This window comes from Electrophorus electricus, chromosome 14, assembly GCF_013358815.1.
Source record: "Electrophorus electricus isolate fEleEle1 chromosome 14, fEleEle1.pri, whole genome shotgun sequence".
NCBI classification, from domain to species: Eukaryota; Metazoa; Chordata; class Actinopteri; order Gymnotiformes; family Gymnotidae; genus Electrophorus; species Electrophorus electricus.
Genome location: NC_049548.1, coordinates 11,225,898 through 11,246,121, shown reverse-complemented (window position 1 = coordinate 11,246,121; position 20,224 = coordinate 11,225,898). Strand labels below are relative to the sequence as shown.

Sequence of the window (20,224 nt, the reverse complement as noted above, 5' to 3'; positions counted from 1 at the left end):
AAATGTATTTCTTTTGGGGATTAATTGCAATAAGTAATGTATTTCTGTTTTTCTTTGGTTATAGTTTTATTTGGTCTGATTGGATGAGTATTTAGTTGTACTGAACCTCATTGGTGTTTATTATGTAAGTTGGTTCCAGCTGTTTCTCTCTTTCTTACACTCTCACTTTCTATCTCTCTCCTTACTTCTCATCTCTATTTCTCTGTCTCACCCCGAGTTCAGCAAAGGGCCCTTCACACAGGGCCACCTGGGTCACACGGCACCGGTCCCTCTTGGCTAGTGATTCAGGGGTGCTGTAGCCCCCACGCATGGTGTTCTCCTCTGCCAACAAACCCTCCAGCTCCGGGGTGGATCCACCTGTGACCAGCGTCCGGATCAATGTCAGAATGTTATCATTGAAGTAAGTCTGTTAGAGAGAGAAACAGAAAGGGAAACAAACAGAACATGAGCTTTTTACAGCATTTGATAAAATAAGATCTTTCATCACAAATGTATGTGTGTGCTTGTTTGTGTACATACATGCATGTGTGTGCTTTTGTGTGTGTGTGTGTGTGTGTGTGTGTGTATGTGTGTGTGTCTGTGTATAACGTGTGTGTGTGTGTGTGTGTGTGTGTGTGTGTTTGTGTATAACGTGTGTGTGTTTGTGTGTGTGTGTGTGTGTTTGTGTGTATGTGAACACTCACAGCACTCATTAAAGAGTCGAGCACACTGACAGCGAATGCTGCCCCACAGGCAAAAGGCTGTGTTAGGTATAGCTCAGTGTCTGGGTCATCTTCATCATCCTGGTCCAGGTACTGCACATTACTATCATTCACTATGAACACAAACACATACAAACACATTGAATTACACACAATACAAACACACACAGAACACACACAAACACACAAAATTTGCTTGTTCAAAATAGCATTACATTCTTGAAAATGGTTCTATTAGTTAACATTTATAGTAATTTTCAGTTCTTTGTGAGATTTACAGTGATGCTGATAAATCTGTGTAACCTTAATATCAGACAGTTTTATCTGCCAAATGATACATCAGTCAGGCTATATGGCACCAGAACAGAAAGGAGGGAGAAAGACCTAGGGACTACTGACAAACACATACAAACATACATTAATTTATACATAATACTATAAAAACAAATCAAACACAAAAACAACTACAAAACATACATCCACTTAAAGCAACACCAATATTACCCAAACACATACAACGTGTGCACATGTGCACTTACATATACACACATATACCACAAACCACCATATGCATATACTCAAACACCAATATCACCAAAAACACACAGGTATGTCTTACCAAGCTCGGTGATCATAGGAATTGAGAGTCCACTGCTCTTACCCTTGATCATACACAATGAGTTCACACTGTCTGCTTTAGCTAGTGACAAAATATATACACACAAACACAGATACACAAATTCAGTGTTCAGCAACTCGATTTATTAAATTTAGCTAGTGGAAAAAAGGGCTCAACAGAAATTGGCAGGCAAAAACAATATGTTTATACACACGTGTTTTTAAGTCAGTTTCTGTGTATTTGTGTACAATGTGTATATGTCAGTTTTTAATATGTTTGTGTACAATATGTGTGTTTATATGTTTCTTTGTGAGTGTACAATATACAATATGCATGTTTATATGTCAGTCTGTAGGTGTGCTTTGTACAATATGTGAGTTTATACACTGGTTTGTATGACTGTGCAATATTTCTGTATTCTGTCAGTTAATCATATACAATATCTGTGTTTGTCAGTTTGTATGTGTTTGTGTACAATGTGTTTGTCAATTTCTGTGTGTTTGTGTGCAATTTATGTGTATTTGTCAGTTTTATTTGTATAAAATAAGTGTGTCTATTATATCAATATATATGAGTGATTTTATGTTTTGTGTGTTTATGTACAATATATGCATGTTTATATGTTTGTATGTGTGTTTGAACAATATATATGTCACAACTGCCCCCTCTCTAGCATTGCGGTTCCCATGGCAACACCTTCCCATTTGCGATTCATGGTTTAATTTGTTTTTCACTCATTTTGCAGTGGTATACATTTACGTTTTCTAGTTTACCTCTCCCGTGTTTTGTGTCATCCCACCTTTCAATTGTACTCTTTGGTTTTGTTTGTATGCATATTTTCATTAATACCCTCCTGCATTATACATATCGGCTCGTCATTATGTTACAATGTGTGTGTATATGTCAGTTTTTATGTGTTTTTCTGGGGCAGAATGAATGTACAACATACATCTTTCATAGATAAAAACAAGAATTTAGTGCACAAGTGCATCAGGTTCAATTGAGAAAGGCCATTTAACCAAATACTAGGTGTGCGCTAAAGACAATTACTCTCTCCTTATCCTTCCTGACTCTACAGTACTCTATAGTTTTGTGTTTTGCTAGTGTCCTGGTCACTACTGGTAGCATAAGGAAGTACCTGTAGCCCATTCAGGTTGCACAGGTAGTCCAGCTCATCCAGGATGGCACATCCATATGTGCTATTACAAGAAGGTTTGTTGTGTTTGAGCAAGTTCATACTGGGCATCATTTAGCATGACAGGTTTGGCAGTGGGTCAGTGATGGTCTTTAGAGGCAAATCCTTGGCGGGTCACATAAATCACCACGTGATAGCCAACAGTACTCTGACTGATGTTAGATACCAGGATGAAATCCTCACAGCCATTGTCAGACCTTACATTGTTGCAGTGGGCCTGGGTTTCTCCTTGTGCAGAACAATGCCTGGCCTCATGTGACCAGAGTGTGTATGCAGTTCCTGGATAATGAAGGCTTTGGTGCCATTGACTGGCCCTCATTTTCTCCAAACCTGAATCTAACAGAGAACCTCTGAGATCAGTGCACCGAACACTGCCAAGTAGTGTCATAGACTGTCCAGGAGCTTACTGATTCCCTGATCCAGGTCTGGGAAGAGATCCCCCAATCACACTACTGAGTCAGATGAGTTGGTAGTGATGAAATCCACTCAAATTAGATCAGGCTTAATTTTTTTTACTTTGATTTTCAGTGTGATTTTGAATTCAGACCTCAGTGGGTTGATGATATTGGTTTCCATTGACTAGTGTGTCATGGATTCATTCTCTGCAACAAGGAGCTGTTCATTATTGATAGGAAAAGCTAACATTTAATTGTTTATAATAATCTTAAATACCCAAAACATTTTGCAGAAGGGGAACCTTCTCACTATGTTTGATGTTATCCAATGTCTGACTGGCTTGCTAGAATTCTGTCCTGATCACAGTTTCACCCCATTGGCTCTTAGCTGGTCAGATCCTTTGTTCATTGAGATCTGATGTGTGATAAAATAATTAAGGGTACATTTATAAGTACTGTAGTATTGGCTATGTACTTCATGCATTTTCTATTCCTTTCTTTTTAGATTCTATATCGTCCTTTTGTATGCGAGTTGTGGTGTGTGTGTTTGTGTGTGTGCATTGTAACAAGCTCTGTGATGATGATGTTACCTTCCATAATAACTGTTTGTCTCTTCAGGCTGTTCACAGGGCTGTTCTCAGCAGAAGAGTGGTCCATACCTCGAGGAGTGAAGCCTGCAGAGAGTGAAATTAAAAGGGGGTGGGGGGGGGGGGGGGTTGTGCACACATGTTTGTTTGTAAATATAGTGCATGTATTTGTTTTTAAGTGTGCATGTGTGACTGTGCATATGTGTGTCTGTGCCTGAGCTTGTTGGGGGGCGGGGTTATGTGTATGTTATTGGGTGGGTGTCAGTACCATGGGAGTTCGCCTGCAGAAGGCCTATGGTGTCATCAAACTGCATGGATTTGATGTTAAGTGAGGCCAGGATGCATTCCTTATCCTGCATTGATGCATCCTCTACAATATTCTGATTGGCTGATATGATGACACACATTTCACATAGGTTGATGTTCACAGCCCTGAGATTCGCTCTGCTTAGAGAAGAGCCCTTCACAAACACATAAATACCACATATACAACAGTACAAAAATAGTCAAACATTGATGCAAGGTAAACACATTCATTTCTTTTACTGACCTTTGAAATAATTTTCTCACAAGTCAGTTCAGTTAACATTTATAATTAAATTATAGTACTGATCTTTGTAATAATATCAGTGAGGTTCAGTCTAAATACAGCTATTTCTTTAACTGAAGTAATAGATTGATGTGGCATAGAAAGGACTTTATTCAGATATATTAGCCTGCTTGTATCTCCTAAATATTAATAAAGATAAGGCACTTCAGATAAAATCTAATGCTCTCCGTTGGAGCAGACTCACGGGTAAGATGGAGACTTTGGGGAAGTTGCTGAGTGAATCCCACTCCCTCTTTAGGTAGTCCAGTGAGCCCACGAAGACGATAGTCTTCAGTTCATGATAGTGGAGGTTACTGGCCCTGAGAGGCAACACCAGGTTCCTCAGGCCCACTAGAGCTGACTTTTTATCACCAAAGATGCAGACCACCACATGGCCGCCCAGAAGTGTCATAGACGCTTCGCTGCGGGACTGGGGGGAAAGAAAAGGCAGCTCTGTTAGCCACAAGTAAAACTGCTGTGTTTGCTATAACTAAAACAACTGTGTTGGTTATGAGTCAAACTGCTCTGCTACCCACATCTCAAATAGCGCTGTTATCATTGAATAAAGCAGCTCTGTCAGCTATAACTAAAACAGCTGGGTTAGTCATGAAATAAACAGTTATAAACAACAGAGCTCTGTTGGCTATAACTAAAACAGCCCTGTTAGCCATAACTAAAACTGCTCTATTATCTATAACAAAAACAACAGTTGCAGCTATAACTGAAATATATTTTAGTTATAACATTAAAAAACTGTTAGCTATAACTCAAACAGCAATATTAGCTATAACTAACATAGTTGTGTTAGCCACATGTAAAACAGCTCTATTTGCCACTTCTAAAATAATAAAAGAGTTTGTGATTCAAGTAGCGCTGAGCATCTGTACTCGAAGGTTTTATTCTTACTTGGCAGCCATCAGTGATGCCCATGGCTTCATTAAAGGTTGTGGAGCCTACAAGATGTAACCAAGCTGTCATGCAGCTCCTCTACTGATGGGAAATAGATAACCTGTGCTCTAATATTTATACATTTTTTTACAACTCTGTGAACAATGTTATGCACTGAAGAGCAGGCTATGTCAAAGGCTCTGGATACTACCTGTTACAAAGTTTGCTTGCCAACAAAAATAGAAAAACAAGAAAGTCCAGCTCAAGACCACATCCATGATCTTGATGAGAGGATGTAGAAAAGCTGTCATTGTCTGACTGGAAAGCCTGTAGTCTGGTCTTAGGTCACTAACTCCATCTCAGTACAAGGAGAAGGTGTGGACATCTTTGGTGATACAGCAGTAATGGTTTAAGGGCTCAATCTAAACATTTTATAAAGTTCAAAATCTATAATTTTAAATGTATCACAATTAATAAAGTCAGTAAATAATCTAAACACACAGCGGCTATTTTATTAGATACACATACCTTGTATATACACTTATCATCCATTTTATCAGGTCCACTTAGCATATATGTGCATTTTCTACAGTTTCTGCTTTTAGCAACAGTAGCACTGCTGGGCTGAGAATAGCCTACCTACCAAAAATACCCAGCCAACAGTGAGTGGTCCTGTGGTCAGATGAGGGACTAGATGGTGATTAAGACAAACTGTGCAACAGACAAGATGTGGTTTCTAACTAAATAGGACAGTAAGTGTACATAGTGTATACTAATATCTGATCCACTTGAATCATTGTAACCCTTTCTCTTTCAGTGGATCTCTAGTGAGGCTCTGAGTTATGTTTGATGGTATAAAGGAAACCAGGGAACGCAAAACTGTGGTGCATCTGCTGGTGTCGCTGTTGTATTGGCAAGATTCTCTCTTTCTCAGTCCATAACAGGCAGCAGATTCTCTCTTCAAGAAACAAAACAGTAGTCATCTCAAACAGTTTCTTTGGACAAATCTGGATAAAACTTTGGATAAAATTTGTTGCATAGCTAGTATTTAGTCTCTTTTACATTGTTTTCCTCGTGCTAGACAGTGCACATAAGACTAAAATTAACAGAAAACAACAAGTATGGGACATATTCTAATACTTATACATTTCTGTATGTAATATTTTAAAGAAATAAAGTACTAAATAGCATTTTAAGAGAATGAATAAAGTACATGAATATAAACGATACCTTAAAGCGCAGATGTTCAAAATGCACCTATATGGTAAGAGGGCCAGATAAAATAAGCAATGGGTGTAAATGTAGCTGTATATACTTCACAAGTTCCCAACACTGTTTCTGAAGTACCACTTGCCCTGCACATTTTAGGGTTTATTAATAAGTTAATCGAGGAAAATCTCCTGGAGGGTTCTGGGGCATGTAGTTTGCAGGGGTTCCAGAGGGGTTCATGACGTTCAGTGAATGTATAATGCTTTTTGATTACTTTTTTATATTCTAATATATTGTCCATATTTTATTATTGTTCAATTAAATTAAATGTGAATTATATTTAATAGATTTCTGAGCCATTATTCCAATTACGGTCAAACACATTTGACAGTGAAATTCAATAAACTTCTGAATAGCTAGTAGGCTAATTATCAACTGCTAGATATAATTTACAAGATGATGGCTTATGTCTTAAGAGTTCAATAACTCATCTGCGAATAGTTGTCTTCCTCTAAATTATTCTTAGTAATAGTATTTGAATAAAAATGTATATAAACATTACATACATTTTAAATTTGTTTTTGAGTGGTCACTGGACCTAGCTGAAGTAAATGTATTTACATTTCATGTGAAGTCAACACTGATGGCAAAAGAAAAGCTTGTGCAGATAAGCAGTATTCAGAATAACAGCAAAAAAGAATTATTTGTTCATTTATTATTCATTTTTATTGATTAAAAAATATGCAAAAACAGAGAAAATGCCCCGAGGCTTCAAACGGACTTCAGAGAATTTACTTAACTTTGTCAAAATGCATTTACAATCCCTTATCTGGAATGTTAAACTTGTTAGCTAGCTACAATAGATTGTCTTATGATGTTCAGATTGTTTATGCGATGCCATCTTGTCACAGTTGGTCCCTCCTATCGTCCATGTTCCATGGTTTCCCTGTCTTGTTTTGTTTTGATTCCATTCCGTGGTATCGTTTTCCACTGTTTATGATTTGCACCTGTGCCTTGTTTAGTGTTCATTAGATCATGAATTTAGACCCTGTCTTCTTCCCTTTGTTTTGGCTATTCACTGTTTGAATGTTTGTTTGTATGTTTGCATAACTGTATTTATGTATTTGAAAGCCCATATCTGTAGGTTTGTACTCCGTGCTTTGACGTTTATCCTAGCCATCATGTTTCCTAGCCTCCCTAATAACCTGCTTCCCTTGTTTATCATGTATCCCTGTACTCTACGTATTGGCTCAATGATCCTGGACTGCTCAGACAACTCCGAATTTGGAATGGCCCCTAATAAATCTCACTCTTCTCCGCACATGCGTCTGCCTTCTTACCGCTCACCATTGCACATCCGCTGTTGCACAGTAATGAGCTAACACACATAATGCATAAAAGAAATCTTAGAATCTGCTGATTCATGTGGCATATCTAATATTTAAAATGGTGAATTTCACTGAAAGGCGATGAGTATTCATCTATGTATATCATGATTTGAATCCAGACACCACATACTGCAATGGTTCATATGAGATGACTATGTATTTGCATACAAAGATTTTCTAATTGAATTCATTTCTATTATTGAGTAAGTCTGAGCTGTTTATATGAACACTCTGCTCAACAATCCAAAGAAAATCTGTTTACAAGCACATTACAAGAAATCCAAAATTACATGCTTGAGTAGAGCATCACTCATTACTATGTTTACATGTTACAATGACAACAAGCAGCATGTGAGTCCAGTCATAGTAAGTCATAGGTTATGAGCAATACTGGACACCAGTACTGACCACTATGACTCCTGCACTGTGCATCCGACAACAGAATTACTCACCAGTATGGCCTCCTCTATGTCTTTGCTAGGGCACCAGTGGAACATTCCTGTGGAATCAAACCTCTTCACATGGCCATCCATTACCTCCGTCATGTGTCTGGGGACCATTAGAGGTTCATGTCAGGAAGAAAGGGAGAAAAAGGCAGTCTAAACCATTGTGATGGTGGTGATGGTGGGAGCACCACTCCACTACCACCAGTGGAATAGGTGCAAATGTATTCCCTCCTTTCCAGTTTGTTTAAGTTGTAGGGATCCTGCTAGGAAAGACACATGTGTGAGCATGCGCATACACATAGTTTCTCTATTTTTCTCCCTGTTTTGAGCTCTCTCTCCATATCACCTTCAGTGTCTCCTTTGTTGTTTCATTTATTTTCACTTTGCTGAGTGATTCCCATAGACCCCACAGATTCATAAAGTAACAAAGTAACAACTTGCCATTTAATCTACTATGATGTCAAATGATAATCAACCAGTAACATATGATTATTTTAATAATCTCTGTGACATTTGCTCCCGTTATCTGTTGTTGCATTATTCTTTCATTACTTGCTCTTTATTAATTTGCATTATTCATCCAGATTACTTCATTTGTATTTTCATTTGGTCAAAGAAATCCATTCACGTCCAGGCTTATTTTTCCATCATTTAGGTTCAATTTAAGATCATTTTCATCAATACATAAGAAAATGTCAAAAAAAAAAGAAAAAAAAAAAGTGCCTTTTATTTTGGGGGTTTATAATGTGTATTTGGATGCTGTAGATTAATTTTCAGTCATGCTTAACATTTCCTCATTCGCCAGGGTCTTGTCAATATGAAGTGAACAATTTTGAGCATATACATGAAATTACTAAGTAGCTACATAGTATACATCAAGGGAGCCATGTGCACAGCAAAACATCACTTATGCATTGTAATCAGATAAAGTGTAGCGTATGTGTGTGACACTGTTTGGCGAAACGGATGCAGTCATAAATATTGTTTTTATTGAAAAATTTGATTGCCTATAATTTCAGATATCATAGAAAGGAAGAGGCTTATTTTAGCTGAAATTTATGTGGAATTCTTTGGGTGCAGTTATGAACTAGAAACTGAGAAACATGAGATTATTCAGGAACTACACAATATTTTCCACTAAGTGTGCTAGATATCTCTAAAGTGTCCAAAAATCTTTCCAAATGCATGCAAAGTCATCAGTCAGTATACATTGACTGTGCAAGATTTGCTTTTGCTAAAACATCACAACAATGTTCAACTTAGTAAAAGACAATATTAGCTTCATTATAGCTTCATTGTTAAAAGCTAAACAATATTAGCTTCATTGCTATTAGCTTCATTGCAATTAGGCTAAAAGATTATGCTGGGGTGTTACTCCCTTGTGATGAGTTTGTCAGACATATTGCGAGTATCATTCTTTTCCATTTTTTTGTTTGGAGTTGTAGGGGTGGGTGCTGTGTTCTTTTTGCCTTTGTTGTATTTCTGTTTTGTGAAAGGGAGTTAAATTTATAATGCAGTAACGCCCCCTAGTGGGTCCGCCAGCGGGCCCAAACTGGCATACTCAAAATAATCACTTGATACCATTGAATATTCTTAATGTACAGTACATTTATTAACATAACATTTCTTAGGACTAATGCAAGTACCTGCTTACGGATTTTCAGCCATCTACATGCATCCATTCACCAGAAATCTCACGCTGAATACACTGCGGTTTTCTAGTAAATTTCCACAACAATTGTGCCTGTCCTTTTAAATGGCCTTTTAAAACATGCTTCCAGGATATGACAACTTCAGATTTTGTCACAGAAAATTCAATTACCAATTACTATCAAATAAACTGTGTGACATGTTTAGAAAGTATATAGAATGCTAGTAAAACCCTTTATTAGTTTCTTCACTTCACATGCATGAAAACATGTTCATTTCCTTCGTACCCTAACACAAAATATGCAAGCCTTTAGTTACCACAAAATGCATGTTACTAACCTAAAATTGTTCCTGAGTAGAGTATTAGACCATTCTTTCTTAGATTCTGTGTTTGTTATTGGTCCATCAAATAACTATTTTCTTTGATTGCTTTGTCTTTCTACCTATGGCAAGATTCTGTATTACGTTGCTGTTCATGGTTGGCCTATCGAAAGAGCTTGCAGTAATGGGCCATCGAAACCAAAATGATTGAAACCACTTTCAGCAAATAGTATTCTGTCAGACGAAAACATTGATACCTCATTTGCTTTGAATGATACACTACAGAGTGGGGGAGGGCCATGCGTATCACAATATACGTTGTCGGAGATAGAGCTTATGTATATTTTGCACTATTTTGCACTAGGCATTAGCATTGATCCCTGTATTTCAACATCATTCTAGTTCATTGGGATCTTGATTGGGTGACACCTCGGAGGAAGACGAGCAGCCTCCTCCATTGCAGTTTTGTCTCAGGAGGACCCCAGGACTTCAGCTGGATTTTCAGAGGGACAGCCCTTGTGACATATTCCATCTGTTCTTCAGAGAAGAAATGCTCCTGACGCTATGCAACAACACCAAAAAGTATATAGCACAGCACGGAGAACAAAGTAGGGCATGAAGAGGCAGTGAACTGACATTAATGCTGATGAACTGCTTCACTTTATCAGCACTGTAATTTATTTTGGACTAATGAAGCCTTTGGCTATTCAGGACTTGTAGAGGAAGGATAATTTGCATTGTCACCCAATTCCTCCTTCTGTGATGACTGGGAAGCAGTATGAGGCCATCAGTGCATACCTGCACAGTATATGTGGACAATTTTAACACTAGTTCGCTGCTATTCTGTCACTTGTGCGGAATTGGTTTTGGGGCTTGTGAAACCATCCTGGAGAATAGAAGAGGTTTTCCCAAAACATCTGCCAATGCCCTGCCAAAACAAGCTGCCCGTGGCAATATGAGATGGATCAGGGATGGCCCGCTGCTGTTTGTGAAGTGGAGGGACACACAAGATGTCACAATGTGCCCCACTGTCCACAAAGCATACAGTGGGAAAACTGCAGCGACAGGTCAAAACTAAAAGTTGCACCTCGTCCACCCAACAGATCCCTGTACCAGACACTGTGAAGGCATACAACAAGTTTATGGGAGGAGTTGACTTGTCGGATGTCCTCATAAAATACTTCTTCGTGACATAGAAGACCAGGCGCTGGTATATGAAGTTGTTTTTACATTTCATAGATATTGCGGTGGTGAACAGCATCATTCAGAAAGAGATGGCACTGGCAGAAGCCCCTCAACCAAAAGTGCTTTCAGGGAGGTGTTGTGTTCACAGCTGGCTGGTGTTGGGCGATCACAGGAATCCCCACGGGCAGAAGCACCAAGTGCCTCTTCATCTCCCCCTCATGTCCCAGAGCAGAGACCAGGGGTGCTTCCCTGTTCCGGTGTGTGAGCTATCTACTGAGTGGTATGACCCAAAGACCTAATAGAGACCCAATAGAGATAAATTTATGTAAATAGTTTTTGCTAATACTTGCTATGTTTTATATTTTTTCTGATTCCTTTGAAGAAATTTACTTGTTTTTATCATAAAAATAAAAATGCACACTCACATAGTGACCAGGGACTTTTTTTTTTTTATTTGGGCACTTTGCAGAGGTTTTGGGCACTTTGGAGACGCCTGAATAGATTAGTGGAAAATATTTGCTTCAAATTATGCATGTTGTTTTACAATATCCTAGTGAATTAGGAAATGTGGAGCATGACTGAAAATGAATCTCCAGCATAAATAGACACATGTATAAACCCCAAAATTCAAAGGTGTTTTTTTGTTTTTTGACATTTTCTTCTGTATTATATGAGCGCCATTGCAGCTATGCACGCGGCTGCTCTCGATAGTCAGCCACGGACGCGCAACCATGGCATTCTCAATACGAGTTAACACTGCCATCATAGCTGGCTGGCTGCAGACAAGGGCCAGAGGAGAATGTGGCAGAATACTGTGGCAGACTCATAGAAATCCACACTACCCACTGTGGAATAGAAAGACGGGACAAGATGGCAGTGGGACCAGCTGAGGTCTCAGCACGGGAAGCCCACCTCCGCAATAGCTTCATGAACAATCTGCGAGACCAAATCAGAAAAGAGGTATGCAAGCTATGCGTCAGGTGGGAAACGGCCCCCATGAGCACTAACGAGCAATATGCCATCCACTCTGAAAAACAGCTGAGAACCGTATCAGATAAAAAACAAATGAGGAAAGAGAATGAGGCACATCAAGCAGCCCTCACAATGTATCAAGCTGTCGCAGGACAGAGAGGCAGAGGCGGTGGTCGAGGACGAGGCTGTGGAAGAGGAAGAGGAAGAGGAAGAGGGGGCTCAGAGCAGGACGACGGTGAAAGGACGACGGTGCTACACGTGTTGAAAGAAAGGGCACTTCACAAGAGACTGTAAAACACGGAAGGAGCGGGGCTGTGGCGAGGAAGCAGACTGATGGGGCAGAGTCGGGGACGGGTCAACCACAGCTACAGATAAGAGCACACACACATCATGCACACCGCACCCTCCCAGCACACACACTGCATTCTCTCTCCCTCCTATCTTAAGTATACCACACCTCCTTACTCTTGCTTGCCGCAACTATCCCTAACAGTGCAGGGTATACGTATGTCATTCCTGGTGGATTCAGGTGCTGCTAAATCTGTAATTCAGGCTAGGGAATTAAATGTCCCATTATCTGGGAAAACATTGACTACGGTAGGGGCCCCTGGACACACTACCCTAGAACATTATTTACACCCTCTCCCTTGCCAAAGTGAAGGGGGTCAAAATTTCACCCATGCATTCTTAATGTCCACAGTGTGTCCAGTAAATCTGTTGAGGTAAGATTTGATGCACAAGCTATGCATCGTAATCGAGTCCAAACCAGAGGGCATAAAGGTAATTGAGCCAACAGCGCAACAGATGTACTCTGATCAAATTGAACCACTGTACTCATACTGGTGGCTGATTGCACAGGAACCCACCAGAACTGACTATGTGCAGACGTCAGATATCCTCAAACAAAGCGAACAAAAAGGGGTAGAAGTAATAAAACTAGAAAACCTGCACTGTACCACATATGTGTCCGCAGGGCCTGATCATGAGTATGAAAGGGAGTGGTTCGGCAAGGAGCTCCCAGGAGAGGTAATTTGCCTCGATTACGTGTACTGGGGAAAGGGGAAGTGCGCAGCCTCAGTGATACTAGCTGAAGGCCCGCCTACTTACAAAAAGGAGTGTTTTGCCGTGGCACTCTCACATTTTCATGTGTCAATCACAAAACCGAGAGGCTTCGAACGGGAAAATTTGGGGCCTTGGGTAAGAGCAGAACAGGAAGGTACATGGGAAATTAATGAGCAGGGAGAGGAGGTAAATAGCTGCATGGGAACAAGAAGACACAAGGTGCAATTTACCCTCAAGGTTACAAAACATGTAGAGGTGAAAGAAGAACACAGGGGATGGCAGGAACAGGCTTCCAATCCTCTTCCTGAGTCCCCCCTCCTAAAAAAGGTTCCCAATGTGTTGTGGGCATGAGGGAAGAATGATGTAGGGTTGATTAAAGGGGTAGCACCAGTAAAAAAAAAATCACACCTAAATCAGATTACAGGCCCAAGCAATGTCAGTTTGCCCTGAAACCAGAAGCCATTAAACCAGTATTCAGAGAAGCAGGAAGTGATAGTGCCATGCCCGGATTCGCCTGTATGAACACCAATTTTCCCTGTTAAAAAACCAGGTCGTAACGAATGGAGGTTTGTACAGGACCTCCAAGCAGTCAATGCAGCAGTTAGACAAAGACCCCAAATGTCCCAAACCCATCATGGACCTAGCTAACGCCTTTTTCAGTATTCCAGTGCATAAAGATAGCCAGTATTGGTTTGCCTTTCAATGTGAGGGAAAACCTTATATGTACACATGCTTGTGTCAGGGGTATTGTGAATCTCCCACTATTTATAATGATGCCCTCAGAGACAGCCTAGCGCCACTCCTGTTATCAGAGGGCAGTGTGCTATTGCAGTATGTTGATGATTTACTTCTGGCTGCTCCCACGCAGGAACAGAGTGAAAGAGATTCCTTGTGCTTACTCATGCATTTGGCCGAGACTAGCCACTGAGCCAGTAGGTCGAAGTTACAATTTGTACAGCCAGTAGTAAAATTCTTGGGTCAAATGATTTCTTGAGAAGGGAAGGCATTAGCCACTGACCATTCATCAGTGATCACTCGCATTCCAAGGCCCACCACCAAATGCCAGCTGCTTTCATTCCTAGGAACGTGCTCATACTGCCACACCTTCATTCCTAATTATGCACAATTGGAAGCCCCATTGAGAGCTATAGTCCCAACAGGGGGATCTCAAACCAAAGTGGAATAGACCCCAGAGGCAGAGGAAGCATTTGTGGGGTTAAAACAGTCCCTCCAAACCACACCCACCTTAGGTATACCAAATCCGGACAAGCCGTTTACCCAGACAGTTGACAAACAAAATGGGTGTATGACGTTAGTCCTCCTGCAGAAGCATGGAGACAGAAATAGGCCAGTTGCTTACTATTCCTGTAAACTAGACCCTGTGGCTGCAAGCCTGCCAGCATGCCTAAGGGCAGTAGCGGCAGCTAAAAAGGCCTTGGCCGTGTCACGAGTCATCGAGGGGTACACCCCACTAACCCTGCTGGTGCCACATGCTGTACATGCACTTGTTAACAACCACAAGACATCACACCTCACTGCACAGCAATGGCTAAAATATCAAACCGCGTTGCTGGAATTGCCTAATGCAATGGTTCAGCGATGTACAACGCTGAACCCAGCATCACTCCTCCCTACGCCGGAGGACGGGGAGCCACATGATTGTGTGACACTAACAAATCATCTCTGTTCCCCTAGGGTTGACCTCCAGGACGAGCCCCTTGAGAATCCTGATTCGGTCATCAGACCCAGAGACAGGGAAGCTGCAGGTCGGGTATGCAGTAGTCACTGCACATAGTACTGTTAAGGGAGAACCACTGCCCTCACATTATTCAGCCAAGGAAGATAAACTGATCATACTAACAGGGGCCTGTAAAATTGCTAAAGATAAAACCGTCACCATTTATACAGGCAGTCGCTACACCTTTGGTGTAGTGCATGATTTTGGCATGATTTGGAAACAGCAAAAATTCCTCACTAGTTCAGGGCAACATATTCAGCACCATCACCTTGTTGCGGCCCTGCTAGATGCGATCACTTTACCAACTGCTATAGCTGTGTTTAAAGGCACAAAGTGTCAAAAGGGAATCACTGTGCTGACTTGACAGCAAAAAGAACCACCAGGCTTCCAGTGACACTGCAAGCCATGTCCGTTCACATTACTCCCACTCTCAAAATATCCCGAATGCAGCAGAAGAAAAGGCCACCTGGAAAAGGGCTGGATGCACTCTCAGTGATAACATATGGTGTGGACCCGATGGCAAACCTTGCCTACCATGCTACATGTTTCCTTATGGCTACCAAAGGGGGGATGACACAACAAATAATGAAACATTGGTATACAAAGGGGTTTACAACTTACTCTAAAAATGTTTGTAGCCACTGCATTATATATGCACAGAACAATGTAGGACGAGGACAATCAGTGCCTCAGGTGGCACACCCTCCTCCGCGAGAACTATTCCAACACCTGCAAATGGACTTCATAGAATTAACACCATGAAAAAATACTGCCTTGTTATCGTATGTATGTTTTCTAAATTGGTGGAAGTGTTTCCTATAGGGAAGCAAGACATGTAGGTGGTGGCAAAAGCTTTGTTGACCGAAATTATTCCCAGGTGGGGAATTCCCAACAGAATCTCCAGCGATAACGGTACCCCATTCGTGAATCAGGCATTAGACATGCTAAGCAAATACTAAGGCATAGACATGCACCAGCATTGTGCCTACCACCCCGCTAGTGGCGGAGCAGTGGAAAGGGAAAATGGCACACTCAAATCCAAATTAGCAAAAACATGTCAGGAGACAGGCCTGGCATGGACTAAGGCAACTCCCACTGGTGCTCATGAGCATGAGGATGGAACCAAAGGCAAAGCATGGTCTTAGTCTGCATGAGATTCTGTTCAGACGCCCACCAAATGCAGGATTCACAGGAATGGGAGCAAATAACCAGCTGGAAGGAGCCATATCTGACATCATGCTTTCTTATTGTATTAGACTGCATGCATCTCTTTCTCAGGTCCGGCTCCAGGTGAAGCAGACGGACCAATCCATGACCTGAAGTCTGGGGACTGGGTGGTGATTAAGGACCTTAGAAGAAGCCGGTGGAACAAACCACGGTGGCTGGGACCAGCGCAGGTTCTCCTAACTACTCACACCGCAGTTAAGACACAAGGAAGGAAAACTTGGATGCACGCATTGCATTGTAAAAGAGCTCCTGATCCTGAGGGGTGATAAGGTAAGGAAGGAAAAGGGAGGAAAAGGAAGGAAAAGGCCACATGCTGCCCTCTCATCCTGAGGGAATCAAGATTTGTTAACCCTCACCCCTCAACAGGATGCTGCTCCTCTTGCTATTGAAACTGACAAGTTTGGGCACAGAGATATTGGGAACATCCACCTCCCAATATATCCTCATTAATGGCACCAAAGGGCTCATCACTTGTGCCACTCCCTTAGGAAACGGGGAGCCAAATTATTTGTGTAGAGACCCATGTGACTGGAAAGATGTTGTGATGGTAGCGCTGGGTAACGGTTATGCTAAAGAGGCAGTAACTGCCAACTGTCAGGAACCTCGGTGCAAGGTAACCAAGGCACTGCAGAGACCGGGGGAGATATGGACCCATGACCTACACCTTCGATCCGGTCCTCCTCTCGGATGCAGACGTGTACTTGTGTGGTGTAGAAACGGCAGGGGCAGACAGATAGGTTAAAAGGTTCACCATACTGATCAGTTTTCCTCCACCACAGGAGAGTCTGCAACTGTCTATGACTGAGGAAATAGAACCAGAGTACGGGGATGACCTAGGGGCAGAGGGGTCTGACCTCGATGGCGAACATCCCCACACTCCAGGACTAGCCCAGCACGCGCTAGCCAGATGCAACGGAAACATAGCCTGTGCATTGGCACTCCTGCATCATAGTCAGCTGAATACCAGTGGTCCCTGCTGGATATGTCAGCAAATGGCATACAAATGGGCCAGCAAACCATTTAAATGGGTTCCCGTGGTAAATGGCGCTCTGGGAAAGAATTCCCTTCCACAAGGCATGAGACGACTCCTTCATGCCGGAGCATTAGTACAAAATGGCACCACCCCAAGCAGCTACACCTATCAAGACAGGGCAAGAACAGGGCTGTACAAACCCCCCCACAATCAGGGTTGAAATACCACAGAAAAGGGGTGAAACCTGCATCTGTAGAGTAGGTTGGATGAGGGTGGGGGTTAGCAACTGCCTCACCAGGATAATAAACAATGACACACAATGCACCTCAGATAACATTTCATGGACATGCAACATTACTTTTCGAACTCTGCCCGGGGCTGCTTGGGCATGCAGATGGCATGCCCATCATATCATCCCACCAGATTGGGACGGGTGTTGCTCCCCCCCCCCGTTAGAGTCCTTATTCCATCGGAGAAAATTCAGGACAAAAGCTCAAGCAGGACAAAATGAGAAGTGACCACTCACTGGTGGCATGGGTATCATCTGTGGGACCCCTGGACAACCCCGGGAGCAACAATGGGTTGGGCCCTACTACCTGGTGGCAGCACTGCTGCTACCTTGCAATAATTAAAAAGGCTGGCATGGCAGACACAACTTTTAGCAAATGAAACTGAAATGGGTTTAGGAACAATAGACAGGGAATTGTCTGCCATTCGCACCGCTGTGCTTCAACACAGGCTTGTTCTCAACACAATTTTAGCAAAGGAAGGGGGAGTGTGCAAAGTGTTGGGCAATGACTGTTGCCCAACACATTCCAGATGGTCATCATTAATTAACTGATTTAATTACGGCCATGAGAGATGGTCTACCTCCCTCTCTAGAAGTAGAATCTTGGTTATCACAACTTCAGCAGCAGTGGGGCCCATTGGGCCAGATGTTACTTCAAATTTTCATCTGTGTGATGTTATTGCTTTTGTGTTTTGCTCCGTGTGTGTTGTCCTGTTGTTCCAGGCTTGTAGCCTGACTAGTCGCTCCAGAACTGTTGTCATTTCCCTAAAATAACGGGAAGATAGATGCCCTAGAGCTGCAGGATGACTTCGACCCGGACGAGGAACCAGACTTAAACCCTCTTCCTGACTGGATGTTGGATCCCGATGTTTAGAAATGCATTTATGAACTTTATTATTATACTTGTTACCTGTTTGAGGACTAGCTTCAAATGAGTTGAATAAGCTTATTTGCGAAATCATGTTAGGTAGTGATAATGTGCGATATTATTTTAACACAGATGACCCGATTGGCCAATGGGACAATCAACCTCTTTTTAAATACCTCTGTCATTTATGTGTTGTGCCGTCTGGTGTCCTGGTCAGTAGTCACCACATGCGACATGGTAGACACAGCTCTGAAGGGCTCTGAGTTTGTACAGTCATTGACAGTTGTAGGCTCTCTTTGAGATTGGGTGTTGAGTTTGAATGTATCCTGTCCCAGGTTCTTTGAATAGGGCCTTAGGAGTTAGTACTTTTTGTCTAGCTAGATTCTTAGATAGAGCCTTATGAGTGTACTTGATCTTTAGAGGCTTTACTCACATGGACTCGAGTAAGTTAGGGGGTAATGCTTCTTAAGGGGGAAGGGGAGGGGGGGTATCAAATTACTTCACAAGTGTTCCAGGTCCAATTGCCATGATTGGCAGCTGTTGCCACAAATAGAGGAGGCTTAGACAAAAATGTAGAAATCTCACTTGCCTTATATGGTTACCCACTACATGCGATAGATCCTTGCGCACAGCAAAACGTTGCTTATGCTTTCTAATCACATAAAGTGTAGTGCATGAGTGTGATCCTGTTTGGGGAAACTGATGCAGTCATGGATATTGTTTTTTTATTGAATAGTTTGATCGCCAATACTTTTGGACATCATATAAAGGAAGAGGCTTATTTTAGTTGAAGTTTATCTGCAGTTGTTTGGGTGCAATTATGAGCTAGAAGCTAAGAGACATGAAATTATTTGGAAGCTACACAGTCCTAGACATCTCCAAAGTACACACAAATGCACACAGTCATCAGTCATTATATGTTGAGTGTGCAAGATTTTATTTTGGTAAAACATCACAACACTGTTAAACAAGTTACTAAAAGACAACAATTATTTAATCGCCAATACCTTTGGACATTATGAAAATGAAGAGGCTTATTTTAGCTGCAGTATATGTGGAGTTGTTTGGGTGTAGTTATAAGCTGGAAGCTGAGAGACGGTTCAGTGTCTAGCTATGATAGAATAGCTATGCTGCTTGCATCGCAAATAAGTGGATGTTTCCATTCTCTGACGAAAAAATTCATAATCCTACCACAAACTGTAAGCATAATTGAGAAAGCATACTATTTCTTTACAGTATTACAGCATTTACAGTATTTTCCCCAGGATAATATTTTAGCCTAATAGCAATGAAGCTAATAGCAATTAAGATAATATTGTTTAGCCTTTAGCAATGAAGCTATAATGAAGCTAATATTGTCTTTTAGTAGGTTCTTGAACATTGAACATTGTGATGTTTTAGCAAAAAATCTTGCACACTTGATGTATAAGTGACTGATGACTGTATGCATTTGGAGAGGTTTTGGTACACTTTAGAGATGTCTAGTGGAAAATACTGTGTAGCTCCTGAGTAATTTCTTGTATATGCTCAAAATTGTTCAAGACCCTGATGGATCAGGAAATGTAGAGCCTGACTGAAAATGAATATCCAGCATCCAAGTACACATTATACACCCTCCAAATAAAAAGCACTTTGTTTTTTGGCAAATTCCTCTGTATTAGCTGAGCTCAAATGGAGCCTAAATGATGGAAAAATAAGCTTGGATGTGAATGGATGTCTTGCCCCACATATCTACCTCAGTTTGAATCCTGAATGATTATTGTGCTAGGTGTACAATTTCAGATAACTAGTGTTAAAGTGAACAAGTACAAATCATTCAAAAACTGGAGGTGCACATAGGGCTTAAGTAGAAGGAAGAGCTGTGTGTCATCACCTGCATAACAGTGATATGGAATTTTGCACTTCTAAAAAAATCAACCCAA

The 20,224-nt window shown here is 41.4% G+C and overlaps 1 protein-coding gene across 3 annotated transcripts in view; it reads right to left on the bottom strand.

Moving 5' to 3' along the window:
• Nucleotides 1-20,224, bottom strand: part of LOC113582898 (calcium-activated potassium channel subunit alpha-1-like) — an 86,583-nt gene that overhangs the window by 14,004 nt on the left and 52,355 nt on the right. For all 3 annotated transcript variants that reach the window (XM_035533367.1, XM_035533368.1, XM_035533369.1), the window contains exons 20-26: nt 8,024-8,120; nt 4,292-4,516; nt 3,766-3,958; nt 3,501-3,584; nt 1,321-1,401; nt 684-814; nt 212-406 (exon numbers count right to left, since the gene is read on the bottom strand). In XM_035533367.1, the coding sequence (XP_035389260.1) occupies nt 212-406; nt 684-814; nt 1,321-1,401; nt 3,501-3,584; nt 3,766-3,958; nt 4,292-4,516; nt 8,024-8,120 (1,006 nt within the window). The remainder of the gene's footprint in view (nt 1-211; nt 407-683; nt 815-1,320; nt 1,402-3,500; nt 3,585-3,765; nt 3,959-4,291; nt 4,517-8,023; nt 8,121-20,224) is intronic.